Genomic DNA, 22,312 nt, shown 5'->3' with positions numbered 1-22,312 from the left:
TGGTGGGTGCGGGGTGTCCTGTTCGCTCGTAAAGGTGCTTGGCGGTGCTGCATTCGGCACCCGATCTGGTGTTGCAAGATTACGCTCACAGCAGATCAGCGTTCTCAATTGGCTTTTCGCTGTGCATTAAAGAGCCTCAAACTTCGCTTATTCGCTCGACGGCGTGCCTTTCGCCGCCCCAAATTGGACGGGCCAAGGCTGAGTCGGCAGGTATTTATAGAACGTGCAGATCGCCGGGAGTGCTCGGCGTAGTTAAAGGAGAAGCAGCGGCCAAACTCAAAGTCCAAAGCCTGTTCCTGAACCTTTCTTTAGTTGCCTGAGTAGGCGAGAGGGGGTTATGCTGGTGATTTCAGATACTTTCGATTCTTCATGCACTGCACGACAACCAAAAGACGCAGGCGTACCGACGCGATTGTCCACCTGAGCCCCACCGAGCCCCCGCATGATATGCCCGCATCACGAGCCTAATTTCGGCCCCCGACGTTTGGACCGTGTCTGACCGCAGCCGACCACTGCACGTACGACGAAGAAATGGTTCCAAGATGGCTGCGGTTGCGGCAGTCTGCCACAACCTGCATTCGGCGAGACAATACGCTTCGAGCCAAGAGGAGCGCGATTGATCAAGTCTCACCTGCTGGGTTGATTCAAGCCACCCCCACAATTCCGCCCCACTGCGTTTCAGTGCGGCCCGGCCCTTAGCCACAACCAAGCCTTGTGTCTCTCGTATGCATCTGTTCAAAGAGACTGTATATTTCACCGTTAAATCGTGGTTTCCTAAGAGGAAAGAAAACGTGAACGGGAAAGGAAGTAGCGGTGAGTGCGAGACTCGAGCTATTTCATCTTTAACAAATAAATCACCGCGAATACCGGACTGGTTGACCATCAACCTTTGCTCTTACAGCCTCAACAATATAAGCAATAAAGGAGCTACCATGGATGATGCCGACCCTGAATTCCATGTTTCCACTGCTTCATGTTGAGATGGATCGACAGTCGCCTCGGCGATCGACCATTACCGACCCGACTCACTCGGAAGAAGACCACTTTTGTTCGGAACTCTCTTTCATTCGTGTCTTTCTTTTTCATCGTCAACACCGTCCTAATGCTGTCTGGTCTGCCTGTCCATGCATCCATCTATGCAAGAGCAAAAAAGAAATCTACGACCGCAGCAGCGAAACATTACCGCCCAACACCCCCGGGGGAGGAGCGTCGCGCCGGAGCAGCATCAGACATTAACCCCCCAGCAAAAACAGTCTTCGACCAACAAAGCCGAAGAAAAAGAAGAAGAACAAACCAACCCTCTCCCTCCATCACCTTCTCTCCCCCAGTCCATTACCCATTACCTCAAGACCTCCCAGCCGCCGCATCATACAACGCCTGAATATCCGCGCGCCACTGCGCGCGATCGACCCTTTCCAACCTTCGATCATACGTAACCAGCCCGTTCACCTCGCCCTCGACGTCCGACGTCTGCGTCCACACCGCCCCGCTGCACGCGTACATCTCGACCTGGTCCTCCAGCTCGTCGAAAAGCACCCGCGCCCGGTAGTTGTACGCGGCCAGGTCCTCGCTGATCTCGTACGTCTGGTTGATCGTGTCGATGGCTTGTTGGACGTTCCAGAGACTGTTTGTTGGCGTGCGTTAGCGACGTCTCCCGTATCACGGGGGGAGGAGGGACAGGGGGAAGGACGCAACGTACTGCTCAATCGACACATTATGCCCGATGCCGCCGAACTCGCCCTGGAAGCCTATGCGGTCCGGGTCATACGGCGACGACGGGATGGAGTAGAAGGGCGCCCCGCACTGCGGCGTCGCGTAGTGGTGGTTGTCGGAGAAGTCGCCCGCGCCGTGGTCGTACCAGCCGGAGGTGGCGTCGATCAGCCGCGACGGGTCCTCGGCGCGGATCCACTCCGCGATGGCGAACTCTGGGTGCGTGCTCAGGATTTGCCCCCAGCCTTCGTTGTAGATGACCTGGGAGTGTTAGTGCGGATGGACGGGGAGGGGAGAGGGGAGGGAGGTACACACCCAGGTTACGATGGAGACGTAGCTCTTGTGCTCCTGCACCAGCAGGTGCAGTTGCCGCTCCCACTCGGTTTGCTGGGCCGCGCTGACTTCGCCCGACTCCGGCAGCATGCTCGGCATGTCTTGGATGACGAGCAGGCCGAGGGTGTCGCAGGCGTGGTAGAAGAGGTCGGGCTCGACCTTGATCTGTTTTCGGTCAGTCACGCGTCCCCGGTGGCGGGCAGGACGTCACTCACGTGCTTCCGGACCATGTTCATGCCCAGCCCCTTCAGGAGATGCAGGTCAAACTCCAACGCCTCCAGCGTCGGCGCCAGGTACAGGCCGTCGGGCCAGAAGCCCTGGTCGAGCGTGCCGAACTGGAAGACGAACTCGCCGTTGAGCAGCGGCCGGCGCACGCCGTCGACGGTGCCCGTCGTGATGGTGCGGAACCCCGTGTAGCTCGACACGACGTCGTCGCCGAGCGTGACGCTGATGTTGTACAGGTGCGGCGAGTCGGGGCTCCACAGCTGCGGCGCGTCGACGGCGAGGTCGAAGGCCGCGCCGGACGTGCCGGATTGCTTTGCGATTTCCTGCCCGTCGTGCAGGATCGTGAACTCGACGGGCTGCGAGCCGTTGGTCGAGCTGAAGACGGTGACGTTGACTGCGGGAGGCTTCGAGTCAGTGAAAGGGATCCCTGGTTTCCGCCGCCCCCCACCACCCCCTGCAAGGGGGGGAGAGGTTGGTGGTTTACTACTTACCGTTGCCGTCGGCGCCCGCGGCCACGTCCAGACGGGTGATGTGGGCGGCGGGGGCCGGCTCGAGCCACACCGTCTGCCAAATGCCGCTGCAGGCCCGGTAGAAGATGTGACTGGGCGAGCGCGTCTGCTTGCCCCTTGCGATCTCGTAGCCGGGCGCATCCGTCGGATCGAACACGTAAACATGCCTGGGATCACGTCCCCCCCCCCGGTCAGTCTTCAATGTCTCAAACGGGAAAGTTACCCGACGGATTGTGGGGAGTGTTTGCCCGCCAGCAACAACTCACAATTGGTTGGTGCCGTTGAAATTCACGTATTTCGTGGCGTCGACGGTGAAGCGGAAGTAGCCGCCGCGGTGGAAGCCCGCCTGCGCGCCGTTGATGAAGACGGTGGCCTCGTAGTCGACGGCCTCGAAGTTCAGCAGGATGTTCTGCCCCTGCCAGCCGGCGGGCACGCTGAACGACGTCGCGAACCACATGTTGGTCGTGTTGAGGTCCTGGATGCCCGACAGCCCGCTCTCAATGCACGACGGGATCAGCACCTCCTGGGCCAGCGGCGCGGGCGGCGGCGCGGGCACCGCCGCCTCGAAGGCCGTCGACGGCTGGAAGGTCCAGATGCCGTTGAGGTTCTTCCACGCGTCGCGCCGCAGCTGCGGCCGCGGGTACTGCGGCCACGGATCCGTCCCGACCTCGTACGTCCATGGCGTGTCGAGCGGCGGCGTCTGCACCTGGTAGGGAGTGGCGGCGGCGGCGGGCGCGCTGCTGGTGGTGTTGGGATAGTACTGGGCGCTTGCCAGCGCTGACAGCAGCGTGACGGCTGCCGAGACTCGCATCTTGAGAGCTCAAAAGAATGTTGAAAGTGGGATGATTGGTGCTCCCGGCGTACGAGGTCGGCGGGTTGAGGAGCCATGGTAGTTGGATTTATATGTCTGGCACTGTGGTTGGCAAGGGTAGGGCTCCACCGCCGCTACCGGATCCCTCCTGTAGCCCTCATGCAATGTCATGACCTCATGCGGCAGGTGCCAAGGGCTCCCATCCTGCAGCGGCTTGGCCATGGGACGGGGCTCCTCTTCGCTGCCACGATGCTTGGTGGCGCGGGAGGCAGGCGTGCGGGTACCACTCGGGGGCGTGCTAAACCCAAAAGCCGCTAGGCGTCGGGGCGAGAGATCTGTGCGGAAAGATCTTGTTTATACTTCATTAATTTAACTGTGTTGGACAGTTGACAGGCCTGATGGTTACCGGGGGGTGAAGAAACAACGACAGCTGGCTCACTTCCTTGTCTGGGCATGCGGGGGCAAGTGGATCGCGGGTGATGCGGTGGGCGGAGGTTGGTGGAGCGGCCGTGGGCTGCTGCGCGGTCATTGCAGGAGCCCCGCCATGGCGCCACAACCGGAGCCCGGTCCAGAACCAAGATGCGGAGAAACAGGTTGGCGCCACAGCCGCAACGCCTGGCGGGCGGGAGGCGCAGAGGGCGCAAGACCAGTGGCTGCCGTGCGTCCACGACAGCGAGGGGCGAAGAGACAGAGCAAGCTTCTCCGGCTTTTTGCCTCTGTCGTTTTTCGCATCCGTCTATTCTTAGGGCGTCGCCCTGCACCGCGGGCCCATCTGGTCTGGGTGCAGATCGCAATGTGCCGGTCAGCACACGGCGCAGCAGGGAAGCAGGAGCAAGATCCCCGCCACGCTGCAGCAAAAGGTTCTGCACCGCCCCAACAAGTCGGCCGCCTTGCCTGTTTGCGCGAGGGGCGGGATCCCGGGCAGCTGGTGCATCCGATGTTCCGCTTCAATCTCTGACACTTTGGTGGCCGATAGCCGCACCTTGTCTGCACCTTGCAAGTCACCGCCTTTATTGCTTCCAGACGGAACGAGCATGACGCCCGCTAAAGGAGTCGGTCCGTGGCGCGGGCTTCGTGATCTCAAACGAACGCTCATCTCGCGACGGAGCCAATGGAATCTGTGTTGAAGGATGCGTCCCCGCATCAGCCGCGTCTGCAGGCACCGAGGGGGCGCCAACGCCGAATCAAAGCGCGCGTAGATCCGGGGCCGACGGTGGAGCCCCACAACAACGGTCAAGAGCTACTCTGTACTAGCACGCTTTAGACGAGCCCCTATATAACATGCGCGGAATATATGTAAATGAGATGGCCGGAGAGGGAAGGTAGGGCCACGAATCTCCAGGGATGGCAGGGGAACGGCTGGGATTGCCATGAGGCGAGCTCCCTGAAATATAGCTGCTGAGACGGCGATATGAAGAGGCATTCGCGTACAGACACGCGGACTTGCTGCTTTCCTCCTAGTGCGCCCGCGGACCCTGTTGCCGGTCCCCTCACCCGCACATGTATCGCTCGCTTCCGAGTCTTGGGTCGCGTTGGCAAACAATCAATATGCATCCCTGTTGAGCTTCAAAGATTTCTGAGATGCCGTTCCAAGCCGCAGGTCAGGATCGGTTCATCCTTGCTTGCGGCATTTCATACGGGTAAGCGCCAAGAGCGCGCGAGCCTTCCCCGTTGACTCCTCTTGTCTGGGTATCCTAAGCATTAGTTAGCACGTTGAGAGTGCCCACGTGCCCCTTCCAACGGCCGCCTAGCCCCGCTCGTACGAAGAGATCCAACCACCACCAAGCCGAACCACGGCAGAATCTTGGGAGCATCGATCAGAAGACCCTAACGCCAAGCTAGCGCGCGCTTGGCTTGGCCACACCCGCTTCTTCCATCGCATCGAACAAAAGAGATGGCGCAACTAACTACTGACCCGCCCCGGCCAGCCAATCAGAACCTCCGCACGCCGCAACTACCTGGCGGAACCACAAAGACTACCTACTCAGGTCCAGCCACGCCACAGCGTTCCTGCGCCGAGCACCGAGCCTCCAGCCACACAATTGGCATGCTGACAACCGCTTCGAACAATCCCGCCTGTTGCAAACAATGGTTCCGGACGGCTCCGAGACAGCATATCCCACTCCATCTCTCCAGCCTCCGTTGCGGCGGGCAACGCTGGCTGGGAGAGGGGTTGGGTTGGGTACGTAGCCAGCCAGCCAGCCAGCCAGCCAGCCGCCGGGTGATCGAGGCAACGTCGCACAGCGCGCGCAGCGTGCGTGGCGGACGATCTCTGGCCTCAGGATTGCGCCTCTGTTCTTCCTTTTTTTGCGGGGTAGGCAGCCAGGCAGGCAGAGCGAGGCAAGGAACGGGTAAGGTAGTATGACATGCATATCCCGGCTGCATGCATGCGCACGACTTGTTTGCGGTGCGGTGCCGTGCCGTTCTACGCGGAACCCGAGCCACGCATCTTTGGTTGGGCGGTTGGTGGGGTTACTCAAGACATACATGTCGTTTGCTTGCTTGCCTGCCTGCTTGCTTGCTGCGAGTCCTGTGTAGGTACTGTACTCTTCCTTCCCCTTGCTGACGGACCGCACCGCACCGACGAGATTCGCAGATCGAATCTTTGAGCCGCCCCGCCCCCGCCCCCGCCCCGCCGTCGCACACGGTACGTGTAACGGAGGTACGTACCGTGGCAGGAGAGGATTGGCGCCGCCCCGGAAGAGCGGTGTGCACCAACCACGCTTTGCCGCCTCTTCCTCCTCGAGCTGGATCTGGATCTGGATCCCTTGCTTTTCACACGAGCTCCGGAGCGCGGGCTCGACGCGCCCGTCCGCCTGTCTGGACGTGGCTGGGGTGACTGAGCGGTGTAAGGGCTGGCTGGAGTGTGCATGGGCGGGGTTGTGCGGTTTGCTTGGAGGGTCTGAGCGGGTGGTGGTAAGTCGGATGGATGGGTTGATGGCGGGATCTGTGTATTGGAGTACTGGCTGCAGTACGGTTCAGTGACTCGCTGGGTGTGGCGGATTATGGTGATTGCTAAAGGGACATTGTGTCTCTTATGATACCTGTTAGTTGCTTTTTTCTTCCTTGCCCAGTCCGCTTCCCTGGGACGATGAACAAATGTATCACAATGCCAGCGCCTGAGGAGCCATCACGTGGCCGGCCAACTGCTAAAATACTGAGGAAGTCGCCGTTTATGCTATGGGGAGGCCCAAAGTCGGACGGTTCGGTTTGAGGCCCACGTGAGATGACTGCGGCTACGGGTATCCATCAGATGGAGATTCCACTTCATGACCTTTTTACGGACATTACTCCATACTCAGCCCCAAAGCTAGCCGGCAGATCTGAGGGAATCTGAGCTGTATCTTCGTTATGCCATTACGCAGGTTACAGCGAGAGGGTGAATCGAGTCTTTCTCTAGCGAGCCAGTGTGTAATGCAGAGATACCCCTTCACATCGGCTCTCAAGCCAGATGCTTCCGCCTTTTATGGGTTCTTCCCGTTCACTTTCTGTAAGCAGAGCTAATTGAGCTGCCTATTCATCCATAGATCCATAACTGCAAAACTGGAAGATTGGAGAACGCTCCTGCAGACGCAAAGTATGTTGCCTTTAGCTACGTCTGGGGTAACACTGCCAATATGACAACCGCCCCACGAGCTATCGAGGATGCGAAGACTGTTGCGATGGAGCTTGGATATACCTATCTCTGGGTCGACCAGCTGTGCATCGCGCAACATCGCAGTCACAAAATGAGCCAGATTCAAAACAAATGGATAGAATATACCTGAACGCCGGATTGACCATCATTGCAGCGGCCGGTGATGATGCTGGTCAGGGAATTCCCGGGATAGGCGGACGCTCTCGGCCAGTGCAAAAGTTCGCCAGATTTGGCGACCTCGTCATATTACTGTCTGTTGGCCAAGCTGGGCAAAGTGGTCTCAGGTCCTGCAAATGGAGATCGCGGACATGGACATTCCAGGAGGAATTACTATCGAGGAGGCGGCTCTACTTTTGGACAACATGGCTTGATTCGAATGCAACATCACCGAAGATCCACCAGAAGCTCTGGAAGCTTTGTGCAGCCCCCGAAAAGAGCCTTTGCTTCGAATGATGTCGGATACGGGGAGTATTGGGCCACCGGCATTCCGACGGTATATCTCCATCAAGGATTTACATCGCTGCTCTCTGAATACTCCTCTCGACAGCTCACGGATCCGGTAGATATCTTGGATGTATTCTCAGGCATCCTCCAAAGAATCGAGACAATGGACATGCCGTTGAACCACATTTTCGGGGTGCCAATCGACATCGAAGAGTCAAACAACTCGCCTCTTAAGCTATCCGCCCAGGCGACAACTTCTGAGGGGTTTTTGCGTGGACTAAAATGGAAAGAAGGCGCTTTGTTTGCGAATGAGAGACGACATGGGTTTCCCAGCTGGTCCTGGATAGGATGGTATGGCCAGATATTTCACAGTGCCTCAACAAATCATCTCTCCGGAGACACGCAAACAGGCATATCGGTTAGTATTGAGATCGACGACGGCTCGATCTTACCGTGGTCTCAATTCTAGCAAAAATCGTATCTCAGAGACAGTCCAGGAAGCATATCTCCTTTCATCCACCTGGACGTATGGACAACATCCGCTACAGTCTACCCGTCACTTTCAAGTTTGCGCAGGTCGATGTGGGTTTCTCAAAACCTCCGCTTCGGCACAGTCAGTGCAAATAAACTCGATATATCGAGGATCGCGATATACGAGCGGGATTGGGAAGGAGTGCGTAGTAGAGTCTATACTAGCCTGGCCTTATTTCCTCTTGGCGGCGAACGAATGGGAACCTTGTTACTGGTGGAAGAAAAGGAGCAGTGGGCAGAACGTGTCGGATCGTTGATTTTCGACACTTCTACCGCTAGCGCACTCAAATTTGAGAGAAGGCGAATGCGTCTTGGATAGTGTAGGAGCCGTATGGCTCAAGTGCATATTTTGTCTGAGGCTATGTTCGCCAAGTGCTTCCAAACACAGGCATGTATGTACCTCACATATGAACTTGGTAATCCACTACACCTCTTCGTAACCTATGCCAAACGAGCCTTTTCCGAAGACTCCGCGTTCCTGGTCACCAGCTCAAAAGCCTCAGCCACGCGCTTGATGTTGCCCTTGTTCAGGCCGCTGACGTTGATGCGCCCATTCTCCGGCATGTAGATATGATGCTCCTCAACCAGCTTGCGGCTCTGGGCAGGCGTAATCGCCGTGAACGAAAACAGCCCATTCTCCTCCAACAAATGGGCCCAGTCGACCCCACCACCCGCGCCTCCCCCGCCCTCCGTCAGCAACCCATGCAACTCCTCCCTCAACCCCCTCATCCGCCCCCTCGCCGCCTCCAGATCCCCCAACCACCGCCCCCTCAGCCCCTCATCCCCCAACACGACGCCCACCAGCTCCGCCCCGTACGCGGGACTGCTCGACACCTCCCACCGCAGCAGCGCGCGCAGGCGGTCCAGCACGTTCGCCGCGACGCCCGCAGTCCCGCACACCACGTGCAGCGCGCCCACGCGCTCGCTGTACAAGCCCGCGTTCTTGCTGAACGACTGGCACACCAGCATGTCGACGTCGCCCCGCTCGACGAAGTGCCGCACCGCCCACGCGTCGCCATCGCTGTCGTTCCCCAGCCCCTGGTACGCGGCGTCGAAAAACGCGAAATGCCGCTTCTCCCGCATGACGCAAGCGACCTGCGTCCACTGCGCCCGCGTCAGGTCGCGCCCCGTCGGGTTGTGGCAGCACGCCTGCAGCACGACGATGCTGCGGTCGGGCGCGGCGCGGAGCGCGGCGAGCACGCTGGCGATGTCGACCCGTCGCGAACTGTCGAGGTACGGGTATTGCACGATGTTGGTGTAGCCGGCGTGCGCGAAGAGCGGGGCGTAGTTGCCCCATGTCGGCACCCCCAGGAGGACGCGCGTCGCGTTGGTTGGGCTGCTGCCGCTGCCCGCAGACGCGGAGGTGGGCCAGTGCGCGCGGAGGAAGACGGCGCCCAGGTGGCAGGCCCCCGTGCCGGCGACAGTTTGGATCGTGGAGACCTGGGGGAGGGGTGTTAGTGGGGGTGGGTGGGGGTGGTGGGGAAACGAACGCGGTTTTCGCGGAGGGCTGCGCTGGGGGCGCCGAATAGCAGGTTTGCGGCGTTGCGCCTGAAGGGCTCGATGCCGATGGTGGGTCTGTACTGGGGGGTTGTTAGTGGGAGGGTTGGGGGAGAGGATGGGGTGGGCTGTGGGCCTACGTCGTGGCCTATCCGTCGTTCCTCCAGTATCTTTTTGGCCTGCACTCTGAATAAGTAAATGGTACTTGATTGGTGACGATTTGCTGACCTCTTGCACAACGGGGATCTCGTAGCATCCTCCCTGCTCATCTCGCAAGACTCCAACACCGAGGTCAACTTTGGATGGCGTCGGGTCACGGTCGTATTCCGCCTTGAGCAGATTTATAGGGTCCGCGGGACCCTTCTCCACATCGCTGAAGCTGGGTTGAGAAGACATGTTGATCGGAGTAATCTGCGGGTACACGAGCGGCGGATCTTTTAGAAACTGTGTATCTGATAGAGAAACACTGACTATTTAAACCATCTTTCAACGGCCTACTACATTGGAATCCCCACCTGTAGTATCGGATTCCGGCCCGAGCCTCTAGTATCCGACCAATCAGGGGGAAGCTTCGGTCGGTCACACTCCCGATCCGAACGGCATAACCTCCGGTTACCTTCTTGACAGCACCATATGCTTACACTGCATCATCCACAGATAATTTCGCCCTGAATAGACAATGGAAACATGGAAACACACCCATACGGCCACGACTTCAGCTCGACCAATGCTTTGCGAGGTGTTGCCACTCGTTGATCACCGGTTTCCTATCCGAGAACACCGACCAAGCGCCGTTGTCGGCCCCGCCGACTTCTACCATCTTGATGCAGCATGACTTGCCACTCTCCCACCTGAGATCCCAGGTCGACAATAATTGCTGGCTACCGCGTCGCAAGCATGCTTACCTGATCGACAGCAACCAACGCCGTGGGGGCTGAGACCCTTCTCCGGGATTCGACGGGGTCGCTGGAGGCTAAAGTAGGTGTCAATCAACGTCGGGAAAGATCAACGCCGTGAAGGATCAACTTCGTAAAGCTACTGCGGGGATGCACGGACAGCGGAGAGGCTGCTGGCCTGATGCGGGGGCCGAATCAACTCCGTCTGCCGACAGCGTCGATGGAAAACAAAGGTAATAGAAGAAGCATGACGCTTTCTTGCTCAAGCAGGTCGGTGATACAACACTCGTGGACCCGAGTATTCTCCCACCCTGCGTAATGAAACACCCACGCCACCATGTTGCCGACGTTTCCGGAGGCTTCTCCATGCCCGTATCCTCAACCATGTTCCTGTATTCCTTCTCGATTTGTTTCAGAAGCCAACATCTCGCCCCACAAAACATCCAGCATCTCTACTCTGTACCCCGCTCCCGAACGTCCCGCCAGCGGTAGCGCCAACAATGCTCCTTGCACCTCCATCATCATTTGACGTGCCTGTCGCGCTACTGCCAGGAGCACTGAGGTATAGTAAATGCATGTGGACTGGATGTGGAAATACCTGTAGTAGGGCTAAGAGACGGAGGCCACAAACGGATGTCCGAGGAAGCTGATGTAAGCCTTAGTCCCAAAGAAGACCCATCCGCTCAACCGTTTAGCCGAAAACGGAAGGCCGTTCTCGTTTCAGGCACCATACAGGGCCACCACATCACTCAATTCCAACATCGCCATGCATGGGCGACTCATACGGCAGCATGAAAGGTCTATACTGCAGAATCCTTCAGTGTGATAATTGTCAAGGTACCACTCTGCCAAATCCTTCCGGCGTGAGAGTCCAGCAGGTACGACGGTTGCCGGAAAGAGGTATAAAGTCTCACCATCTCCTCGCCAAAGCACGCAATCCATCAAGCCTCTCTGAACATTCTCAAAAGCCAAAGCATCAACACCAATCTCCAAAATGCGTTTCACTTTCTCCGTCCTCACCCTCTTCCTGGCCTCCGCCCTCGCCGCTCCGTCCAGCGAGGCTCCCGAGAACACGGGTCTCCTGCAGCCGAGGTGTCTTGCCCGAGCTCGTAAGTTTACCCTCCAGCACTGATTTACTCTTCTTGTTAACATCGACAAACAGAGGAATGTATGCAGCCGGCCGAATGCTGTAGTGGTGTCTGTGCCATCGACCACGGCTGTGGGTGCCAGACCTGTCTTTAAGCGTATCCTCACGATGTTGGGTACCTGGGGACTTGGCCAAGGGAAGGGAGGGGAATGTCAGATGGTCTGGATGATTGCTGAGACAGTCGAGGGAGGAAATTCTCGGCGATGGCCGGGGTACGGTCTTTTTCTGTCCGTGGGGGGTGCTGCCGCTGTGGCTCCTCTCTATACGCAAGTCGAACCGATCTGACGGTTTTACAAGAAAGACATGATAATCGACTCTCTGAATGCCCATTTTCACGTGCACCATCGCGCTCTGTGGACTGTATGATCCATACCCAGACCAGAAACAGGAAGTGGCGGCTTTGACTCTGGCAATCGCAAGGCTTTCCTTACGCTCTGAAGCCATTCTCTGTGCATCTCATCAGCCACAGTGCTCACATCTCCCTGAACCTGATACTTGATAAGACTTAGGCCAATGCTAGACCGTTTCTCTCCAGCGGCTATGGCTGAGCTCCTTTACATCTCCAATGTGTCTCATACGTCTATGATGGCTGCCCGGGACAGCCGTGCTACCGCGTGTTCTCCGCTATGATATTGTCGCTCAAAGTTTATCCGGCGGCTCATATGCACCACGCCATAGACGTTACCGCCAAATCAGGCGGATTTAAGGCAGCGATCCACTCATGATTGCGTGCGCCATTCCACTTATCTACCAGTTATCGTGCAATATCGAGAGAGTAGCAGAGCAGTGCTGCTGACACCATCTCGCAGATGTTCTATCAGCCACTATTTCCCTGCTACGAATGAGTCATCCCACATCCCCGTTTTGTCTACAAACGACAGTGACGTCGATAACACGCATGAACTCTAGTGCTGGCTGACCATAACTATATTTGCGTAGGCAAAGAGACCTCGCCGTTATCATTCCAGAGGCTATCCGTTCTCCTTCCTAACTCCCAGCTCAAAGACCATTTATTGTCCACTCGCCTTCGCAGCCAAGTATCTCCCCGCCACATCTCTACAGATCGCCGCCACCGTCTCTCCACCAAGCAACCTCAGCACCGACACATCGACCCCCACCTTCTTCAAAAACCACGCCCGAATCTCCACCGCCACAAGCGAGTCCATCCCCAACGCCAGCAGCGACGCCCCTGCATCAGCCGTCCCCGGCGCCATCTGCAACATGACCTCGACAGTCCCTAGCAACGCCTCCTGAACCACCGCGGCCGCCGCATCCTCCCCCTCCCCACCCACCTCGTCCAGCCTCTGCCCAACATCCCTCACCACCGCCGCCGCCGGCGCAGCCCCACCCCCACCACCACCCCCATCCGCCTCCCCGCGCACAAAATGCGCCAACCGCGGATTCCCGGCCCAATGCGGCCTTCGCACTCCCGGCTTCTCCACAAGCGCATCCAACCCCGCCACTATATCCCAACCACCCTCGCCTTCCCCCTCACCATCCGCCGGCAGCCCCGCACCCCCCACCGCCTCCGCAAACAACGCACACAAATCCCCCTCCGACAACCCAAGGAACGCCTCCCCCCTCAACCTCTCCTCGACCTCCCGCCCCTTCCTTGCCACATACCCCACATCCGCCACCATCCCGACATGCATGACGGCCGCGGGCACGCCGCATTCGCGCCGCAATTGCGCCGCTACGCCGTGCATGGCTAGGTTGGCGGCGTGGTAAGCCGCCTGCCCGGGGTTGCCGACCACGGACGCGAGCGAGGAGAAGAGGACGAAGAAGTCGAGGGAGGACGGGGACGAGCAGAAGGCGGAGGCGAGGTGCCGGGTGCCGCCGACTTTGGGCGCGACGACCGCGGAGATCGTGGAGGCGGTGGTGCGGGCGAAGAGCGTGTCGTGGAGGACCATCGCGCCGTTGGCGATGCCGGCGATGGGCGGCATGGTGGCGGCGATGGTGGTGGCCGCGGCGTGCACGGAGGTGGGGGAGGTGACGTCCATCGTGAAGGGGCGGATGGTGGCGCCGGGGGCGGTGGGCCAGGCGGTGGGGTTGAAGGCGGTGGTGGCGTTGCGGCTGGCCAGCGCGATGTGGCGTGCCCCGTTGGCGAGCATGAAGGTGGTGAGGGTACGCCCGAGCTCGCCGGTTAGCCCGACGAGGAGGTAGGTTTTGTCGGGCTTGAAGAGGCCGGCTGGGTTTAGCGGCTTGATGGCGACGCGGAGGGAGGGCGAGTTCCAGTGGACGACGTTGGGGTAGCTGGGGCTGACGTCGCAGGTGCCCGTCAGCTCTTCAATGTTGATGAGAGTTCCTGTTGCTGCTGCTTCTAGAGGATGAGATATTGCGTTCGTGAGAGCTTCTTCGAGCGGGACGGTGGCTACGGAAGAGATGATGTCTATACTGTTGGTGAATGTATACACGGCGCATCTCTGTGGTAGGCATCGCGGGATTGTGGTTGATGGAGATGAGCTGAGGTCAATGAAACATCCGACCGTGCTTGGTATCAAGCTGCGGATTGTACGCTCAGTTGCCATGTTGTGAAGATGCAGAGAGCCCTCCACCGATCCGGCGTTGTTCGAGTTGCTGAACATGACACTGATGCCTTGGGCCGCTGCAGCGTACCTGAGCGCTGCGGCCAGCTGGGTGGGGGCTTCGTGGACCAATACAGAGCCACCAGGAGGACATAGCTTCACCAGCTCAAGGGCAAGAGCGTGGCTGGCGACGTCGGAGATCAAGCTGTGAGTGCAGGAATGTCCCTCTGGCAACATCACATGCTTTTCCGATCTGCTGATGGCCGAGGCTGCGGTCCTGGATAGAGTGACTGCTGGCTTGAGCGTATCGCGGACTAAGCCAAGAGTAATTGTGCAATCTTTCGAGAGCGTGGTCGAATAGTGCACATCGACGACTGCGCCCTCTGGCTGCGCCATCTCCTGCAAACACTGAAATGTGCCAGAGTCCAGCGTAGCCATCTCAACGCAGGTCTCTCGCGTTGACACAGTCTTCTCCACCTGGCGGCGCTCAGCGTTGAATCTGTCGTTGATGACGGTGTCGGGCACAAGGCGAGGAAGAAGAAGCTCGCCCCCGTCGACGACCACTTCCGGCTCGACCGTCCACAGCATGTCGTGCTCCGCAACCGCCGGGTCGGCAGCCATAACGAGCCGCAGAAAGCACTCGACAACAACAGTCGCCGTGAGGTCGGAGCGCCTTGTCGCTTCCAAAAACTGGAGGGTGAGGTGGGGCATCTCCGCGCGAAGAGCACGGCCAATGCCGACCGTCATCTTGCACTCGGGCTCTCCTCCAATCGCCCACAAGACAGCCTTCGCGTTGCCAAACAGCCGCTGCAACTTCTCCAGCCTATCATCCGTCACAGCCTCCTCGAACAGCGGCCGGTCGAGCTCAGCAAGACAAATGACCGCCGACCCGGGCGGCAGCGCATCCACATCCAACGCATCCACGCCCTCGACCACCACCGTCCGCGCCTTCCACGCCCCCAGCCTCTCCTGCACCGCCCTCACCAGCTTCAACACCGGCAGGGTCCTCCCCCCCAGCACCACGACCCTCTCCGGCGCCACCACCCGGCCCTCCTCCACCGCCCGCACCGGCTCCCTCAACGCCGCCACGACATCATCCACCGCCCTCGCCACAAGCACCGAGCACCCATGCTTCCCAACCTCCCCCTCCAAATCCCGCACGCACGCCTCCACCCCGCCGAACCCCGCCCTCCGCATCAACCCATCCCACTGCACATCGCTCGCCCACGGCCCCTCCGTCCGGCCCTCCCCCACGCCGAGCCACCACCCCGGCAGCCCGCCGAAAACAAGCAAGTGCTTCAGCGTCGGCGCCGTGATCTCGAGCAGCACCAGCCACCCGCCCGGCCTTAGCAGCTTACGCGCGTGCGCCAGGGTCCCGGCGAGCGAGGTCGTCGCGTGCAGCACGTTCGCCGCGACGACGACGTCGTACCCCCCTGCAACGAAGCCTTGGGTCGTCGGCTCGCGCTCGATGTCCAGCACGCGAAACTCCACGCGGGGATCCGGAAACCTCCGCGCCGCGTCCCCGAAAAACCCCGCGGAGACGTCGGTATACGTGTACGACGCGAACGCGCCCGTGGCCGCGAGGATGGCGCCGGTCGTGCCGCCCGTCCCCGCGCCCAGCTCGAGGATGCGGGACCGCGGGTGGGCGGAGGTGATTTGCGCCAGGATCCGCGCGATGGCGGCGTTGAGGTGGGATGTGCCCCAGCTGTGGCGGTAGAAGTGCGTGAGGTGCGAGGAGGCCAGCATGGCTTCGAGGAGGGAGGTTTGTCCGCGGAGGCTCGGGAGGAGCGCGGTGTGCACGGCGTGCATGAGGCGCATGTCGGCTTGCGTGGGGTACGCGGCGTGGAGGAAGGCGATGGTGGCGGGCGTGTCGTGGATGGTGGAGGGGGCGACCGTGGGGTTGTGGTTGTTGGCGATGCGGGAGAGGGCGGTGGAGGCGGCGGCGAAGAGGTGGCGGTGTGGGGGGGAGAAGGTGCGGATTTCGGAGGCGGGGACGGCGGCGAGGAGGGAGCGGAGGTAGAAGGCGGCGGTGCGCTCGATGGCGGAGAGGAGGGCTAGTTCGGCGGCTGTGTCTTGGGTCGATGCTGGGATGCATACGCTGTGGGCGATGTCGACGTCCCATGCTGTCTTGGCGAATAGGAGGCGGTCGTTGGCGGGTGTGGCTTCGGCGATGGCTTTCATGCGCAGGCCTTCTACTTGGATGCTGGACCGCATGCCGCTGGCGTCGAGGACCGTCACGTCTCCCGCGAACGAGGATGAAGACCACTCTGTGACGAAGGCCTCGATGTCCGCTGTCACTGTTGGAGAACTGTAATCGTGGCACACGCTTGGATCGACCGTGATGCGTTCGATGGAGGACGGTAGGTACGTAGTCCAGAGGGCGCCGGTGGTTGCGGGAGAAGTCAGAGCAACAAACATGGCCTGGAAGGACACATCAAGCAAGGCCGGGTGAACCATGTACTCCGCCGCCATCTCGTGGTCCTTCCAGGTTGCCGATGCTTTGCAGTGGTCTCGCATTCTCTCCGCCCGCACTATACTGCGGAACTGGCCGTGGTAGTTCAGTCCGATCTTTGCAAGCGAGGAGTAGACTCTTTCGATATCCACAGGGGCGAGGCACTGTCGGGCAGGCTCGGGCGGCGGCAGCTCTTCGCCAGTACTCTCGCCGAGGTGTACGACAACAGTGCCGCAGGCGATCTTCTCCAACTGGCCGGCCGCTTCGTCAAAGCATGCCGAGGTAGTAAAGTCGGCCTCAAGGACGTCCTTCCTGCCACCGTCGCCTCGAAGCTCCTCATTCACCAGCCGCAGCCCGAACACAGTCTCAACGCCAGGCTGATCTCCATCCAGGACTATCGGCTTGTAGATGGAAATATTGCGCAGCTCAAAAAGCCGGACCGCGCGATCCCCAGCGAGTTTCCTGGAAGCCTCCAGCGCCATGGCCACATGCCCCGCCGCCGGAAACAGAGCCTGGCCCTGGAACTCGTGGCCGCGCAGCCAGGACAGTTCGCTCAGCCGCAGAAAATTGCGCCAGCGCCTGTCGTGCTCCGAGTCGTCCGCCATCCTGCGGCCAAGCAGCTCATGCGGCGTCTGAGGCCGAAGCCGGAAGTTTCGGGAGATGCGGCCCTCCTTCCAGTGCGTCTTGTCGTGGTCCCACGCATACGACGGCAAGCCTTTCGGAATCTTGGGTCTGGCTAAGCTTGAGCCTTGGAACGCTCTCCGGTATCCGGCAAAGTCGACGGGGGAGGGGCTGAGGTTGGCCCACAGAAAGCCTATGCCGGCGGAGAATGCTTCAACTTCGTCCTCTCCGCGACGCATGAAGCCCGTGTGGGGGGGTGATGATCCCAGTGCTGTTTTGAAGACTTGTGTGGCGGGGCCTTTGAGCGCCGGATGCGGTCCAACTTCCACCGCCATGTCGAATCTTCTTCCGGTTGAGAAGGAGGATTCCAGTGCCTGCGAGAAAAGCACGGGCTTGACCATGTTGTCAACCCAGTACGGCCCAGAGAGAGCTTCAAGGCCACCATCGAGGAGGGAGGCATCTCCCAGCACGCTGGAAACCCAAGTACACCCGTCCTTTGGCCGCCTGGGTTGGATGTTGCAAGCCAGGAGAGAGTCCAGGTAGGAGCCGGCGCAGGGCAGCATGTGGTGCGAGTGGTAGGCAGTGTCGACCTTGAGCTCCCTGGCAAACGTCTTGTGCTCGTCGAAAACGGCTCTCGCTTCCTTGATCGCATCCGCGTCTCCAGACAGGGTAACGCTGGAGGGCGAGTTGCTGGCGGCAAGCCCGATGCGGCCCGCCCACTCGGGTTGAGAGCACACTTCCAGCGCTTTTTCATACGTCATACCAACGGCCATCATGCCTCCCTTCTTTCCACCTTCGCCCTCGGCCAGCTTGGCATGGACGCCTCGGTAGTAGGCTATCGCCATGGCATCCGAAACCGACAGGATCCCCGCAGCGTAGGCGGCCGCAATCTCGCCCGAGGAATGTCCCACGACGGCAGAGAATCCGACACCGGCAGCTGCAGCGACGTCCACCATGGCAAGCTGAAGCGCGGTGCAGAGAGGCTGGCTGAAAGCCGCTTGCGAGATTTGAGACGTGTCGTTCGCGAGTAGCTCCGCCTTCAGAGACCACGGCGGAGGGTCGGGGAGCGCCGCTAGAGACGCCTCACAGCGGTTGATAGTCTCGCGGAACTGTTGGCAGTGTTCGATCAGCGCACTTCCCATGCCGGCCCATTGTGCGCCTTGGCCGGTGAATATGCCAAGGACTCTGGCCGGCTCGTCCGTATTTCGGGACTCCGTCCGTGTCACCATGTTGCTTCGTGATCCTGGCTCGGTGACAAAGCCATCCAAATTCTCGATGAGTTTCTCGCGCGTGGATCCGGGGAAATAGTGCCTGACTGGGAAGGCCTTGCGCTTTTCTTGAAGGATCGAAGTTACATCTTCAAGATCAGCCGATGGGTTTGACTTGATGAAGTTGGCAAACTCTCTGATGCTTGCACGGAGAGATGATTCAGTCCGAGCAGAGAAGGCAAGAGGACCTCTGAAAAAATCTGAAGTAGGATCTCGGGTGGCTTCTTGCTTCCCGCCGTCGTAGCTTTCCACGATGGCGTGGGCATTGGTCCCACCGAACCCGAAGCTGTTGACACTGACACGTCGAGGTCCACTGGACACCTCCGGCCAGCCAATCGAGGTTCGAAGGATCTCAAGGTTCTGGTAGAAGGGCTCGACCTTGGGATTGAGCTTCGTGAAGTGCATGTTTGCAGGGACGGTCCGATTCTGGACGGCCAAGGACGCTTTCAGGACGCCTGCCAGGCCCGCACATCCCTCGAGATGGCCGATGACAGTCTTGATGGAGCCGACATACAGCTTTCCCTCGCCACGCTCTCGCGAGTCGGGAAAGAACGTGTCGGCGATCGCCTGAGCCTCTACGGGGTCGCCGGCCTGCGTCCCCGTTCCGTGGCATTCGAAATACTGGCATCTGTCGGCCACGGGGTCCAGCCCAGCTCGCATGTACGTCTCCCGGATGAGCGCAGCTTGGGCCTCGGCGCTCGGCATTGCGATTCCCTTGGTACGTCCGTCCGAGTTGACGCCCGTTCCGCGGATGATGCACTCGATGTCGTCGCCGTCGGCCAGGGCTGCACTGAGTGGTTTGAGCAGTATTGCTGCGACGCCCTCGCCCCTGGCGTAGCCGTTTGCCGACTCGTCCCACATGCGGCAGCGCGAGTCGGGCGAGAGCATTTGAAGCTTGCTTTCCATTATGTACGTCGAGGCGTCGAGGAGCATGTTGGCGCCGGCGACAATGGCGGTGGTGGCCTCGCCGCTCCGTAGGCTTTGCACTGCCTGGTGCAAAGCCACCAAGGAGCTCGAGCAGGCCGTGTCGATGGTCATGGAGGGCCCCCGCAGGTCGAAGACGTATGAAATGCGGTTGGACATGATGCTGCGAGACATGCCCGATGCCGTGTACGTGGGCATTGTCTCTGTGTCCCGCATCGTCATGTCCCAGTAGTCGCCCGTCATGAGGCCGACGAAGACGGCAGTCGGAGTGCCCTGCAGCTGCTCCATCGTGTAGCCTGCGGCTTCGATGGTCTCGTAGACGGTTTCGAGCAGGATGCGTTGTGCGGGATCCATGGAGGCGGCCTCCAGCGGATTGACGTTGAAGAAGGCGGCATCGAACAAGCGACAGTCTTCAGCCAGGAGGTACGACTTGTTTTGGACGTCTGTGCTTCCATGATGGCCCTTTTTCTGGTTGTAGAAATTTGACAGCTTGAGTCTGTCGTCAGGGAACTCCTGCAAGATGTCTCGAGGCTCGCGTAGAAGTTTCCACAGCTCTGAAGGTGAAGAGGAGCCACCGGGGAAACGACATGCTGAGCCGATGATGGCAATTGGCTCCGGTGTGGTGGTCATGCTGCTTGGCGTGATCTTGGGAACTTTTGTGGGCAGCACTGTGGAGGTGGCATTGACAGGAGGACCTACATATCTGTCGGGGCTAAACACCTGCACTGATATGGAATTGATGCAAGCTGGGTCGAGATTCAGGGCTTGGGGGCGAAAAGAATGGCGAGGCAAGATCGACAAGCTACATACATGTCGAGCTAGCTACCCTGTGGTATGCGTGGACATCTGCAGGGTGGAGGCGCTTAGGGCAATCGCGGGAGCTAAAAGCACGACTCAGGTGCTCGATGATAAGATGGCGCCATCACTGCTGTATGTTATGCAACAAAAGACACATGTAGAACCATGACAAAGGAAAAAACGTAGTCTATTGCTATTGTCGACGCAGCATAAGGCGGGTTTTTGAAGGGCCATAACAAGCAAAAACCGGAGCAGCACTCCAACAGTTTATGTCAAGGAACAGATTAACGCTATTAATCAGACTTTCTCAGGGTTTCAAAAGATAGGCGCGAAGCGTTTGAGAGTCAATCTTTACCTTGAAGGGCATACCCCGAGCATTTTTGGCGCGGCTCGAGCGCTTCTTTCCTCAAGCTGAGGTCCCGCGACTCAGACGCGCGCGGCCTCATTCATCTGCTTGTTGGCCGGGAACAGATATCGGATGCCATTTTCGGAAAAGTATAACGAGAAAAATCTTGCATGGGGCCTGGGTTCGGGACGCGGCCAGAAAGTGAGGTCGAGGTTCTCCACGAAGTTCGAGTCAGGATCGACAATTGGAAAATAGTCGCTGGGGTTCGATTGGCTGCGTTTCTGCCGGGCCATCTTGAAACAGCTCGGGATCCGCGATCTAACGGGATTAGCCGGATGTGGAAGTACGTGGTGGGGTTGATCCGACAATCTGGCCCTGATGATAAGGGTTTTGGCCCCATACACGATGCCCTGGTTCGAGCTTCAGGCTAATGGCCGGAGGTAACTCCAACAAACTGCCACGTATCGTGTCAATACTGCACCTCGCATGCTCCTACCATGTCAACTCGAGTGGCTCCGACGTCGGGCTGAACCACATCCCTACCCACAGTCCAATACCACAATTGAACCTGCCGTATATATCGGCTGGCAGCCACTTTCAGCGCCTCTGTGTCCAAGATACTCTTCTGCATATCCACACACCCATCAATCCACCCTCCGCGCTCGCGAGAGAAAGTGAAAAAGAAAAAGAAAAAGAAAAGACCCAAACAACTCACCACCGCCACAATGGCCAAACCCACCACCACCACCCCAGCCGACCACCAACCCGACACATCCGCCGGCATCGCCGCCTACTCCTCCCTCTTCCTCCGCTACATCTACGACACCCTCGTCCTCGGCCTGTACTGCACCTTCGCCTGGCGCTGCCGGACCCGTCCCACCCTCGTTTCATTCTTCAACGCCCACATGCCGCCCACCCCCACAGACCCCTCCTCCCCCCGCCCCGGCGCCCGCATCCTCGACATCGGCGTCGGCACCGGCTACTTCCTCGCGCAGGCGCCCCTCTCCGCCTCCGGCGTCACCGACGTCGTCCTCGTCGACCTCAACGCCAACTGCCTCGCGCAGACAGCGCCGCGCGTCGAACGCGCGCACCCGTCCGTGCGCCGCGTCGTCTCCGTGCAAGCCGATTTCTTCTCGCTGGCGCTGCCGGACGATGTCGAAGGGGCGTTCGATGCTGTGTCCGTGATGCTGTTGCTGCACTGTTTGCCGGGGCCGGCGGCGCGCAAGGCGGCGGCGTTGTGCGGGCTGAGGCATCTCGTGGAGAGGGAGAGGGGCGTGTTGTTTGGGGCGACGGTGTTGGGGGATGGGGGGGTGGGCGGGCATAATGTGTTTGGAAGGTTTTTGATGCGGTGGCATAATGGGGTGGGGATTTTTGATAATCGGGGGGATGGGGTGGAGGCGTTTGTGGGGCCGTTGAGGGAGGCGTTTCGCGAGGTCGAGTGGAGGGTTGAGGGCGCTATGTTGTTGTTTGAGGCGAGGGGGCCTATTCTGTGAATTTTTTCTTGAGGGCGAGGGGAGCTGGTGGGTTTTGGCTTATGTGATCTGTCTGTATTTGTCAGCGTGTTGGTGTAGTATGGGGTAGTTTAAAGCAATTGTTTGGATGTTTACGTTGATGGCTTCTCGGCTCCCAGAATTTCCA

At 59.4% G+C, this 22,312-nt stretch overlaps 3 protein-coding genes across 3 annotated transcripts; all 3 read right to left on the bottom strand.

Annotated features, from left to right (window-relative positions):
* Window positions 1-1,344: 1,344 nt before the first annotated feature.
* Window positions 1,345-3,588, bottom strand: SLS55_000022 (uncharacterized protein; the record flags this gene model as incomplete). The annotated part of the gene is made up of 6 exons (XM_066771539.1): window positions 1,345-1,624; window positions 1,700-1,971; window positions 2,026-2,208; window positions 2,259-2,662; window positions 2,760-2,944; window positions 3,044-3,588. 6 exons carry the CDS (start codon window positions 3,586-3,588, stop codon window positions 1,345-1,347), a joined length of 1,869 nt encoding a protein of 622 aa, XP_066636818.1.
* A 5,053-nt stretch (window positions 3,589-8,641) lies between these two features.
* Window positions 8,642-10,093, bottom strand: aat2_1 (Aspartate aminotransferase, cytoplasmic; the record flags this gene model as incomplete). The annotated part of the gene is made up of 3 exons (XM_066771538.1): window positions 8,642-9,640; window positions 9,691-9,775; window positions 9,903-10,093. 3 exons carry the CDS (start codon window positions 10,091-10,093, stop codon window positions 8,642-8,644), a joined length of 1,275 nt encoding a protein of 424 aa, XP_066636817.1.
* Window positions 10,094-12,750: 2,657 nt separating this feature from the next.
* SLS55_000020 (Type I Iterative PKS) lies at window positions 12,751-20,706 on the bottom strand (the record flags this gene model as incomplete). Its single annotated transcript, XM_066771537.1, has 2 exons — window positions 12,751-20,250; window positions 20,698-20,706. The coding sequence occupies 2 exons, from the start codon at window positions 20,704-20,706 to the stop codon at window positions 12,751-12,753; spliced, it is 7,509 nt and encodes a 2,502-aa protein (XP_066636816.1).
* Window positions 20,707-22,312: the final 1,606 nt, after the last annotated feature.

Source organism: Diplodia seriata (genome assembly GCF_021436955.1).
Source record: "Diplodia seriata strain FDS-637 chromosome Unknown scaffold_1, whole genome shotgun sequence".
NCBI classification, from domain to species: domain Eukaryota; kingdom Fungi; phylum Ascomycota; class Dothideomycetes; order Botryosphaeriales; family Botryosphaeriaceae; genus Diplodia; species Diplodia seriata.
Note: the sequence above shows the minus strand (reverse complement) of the source record. Positions and strands in the feature narration are given on the sequence as shown.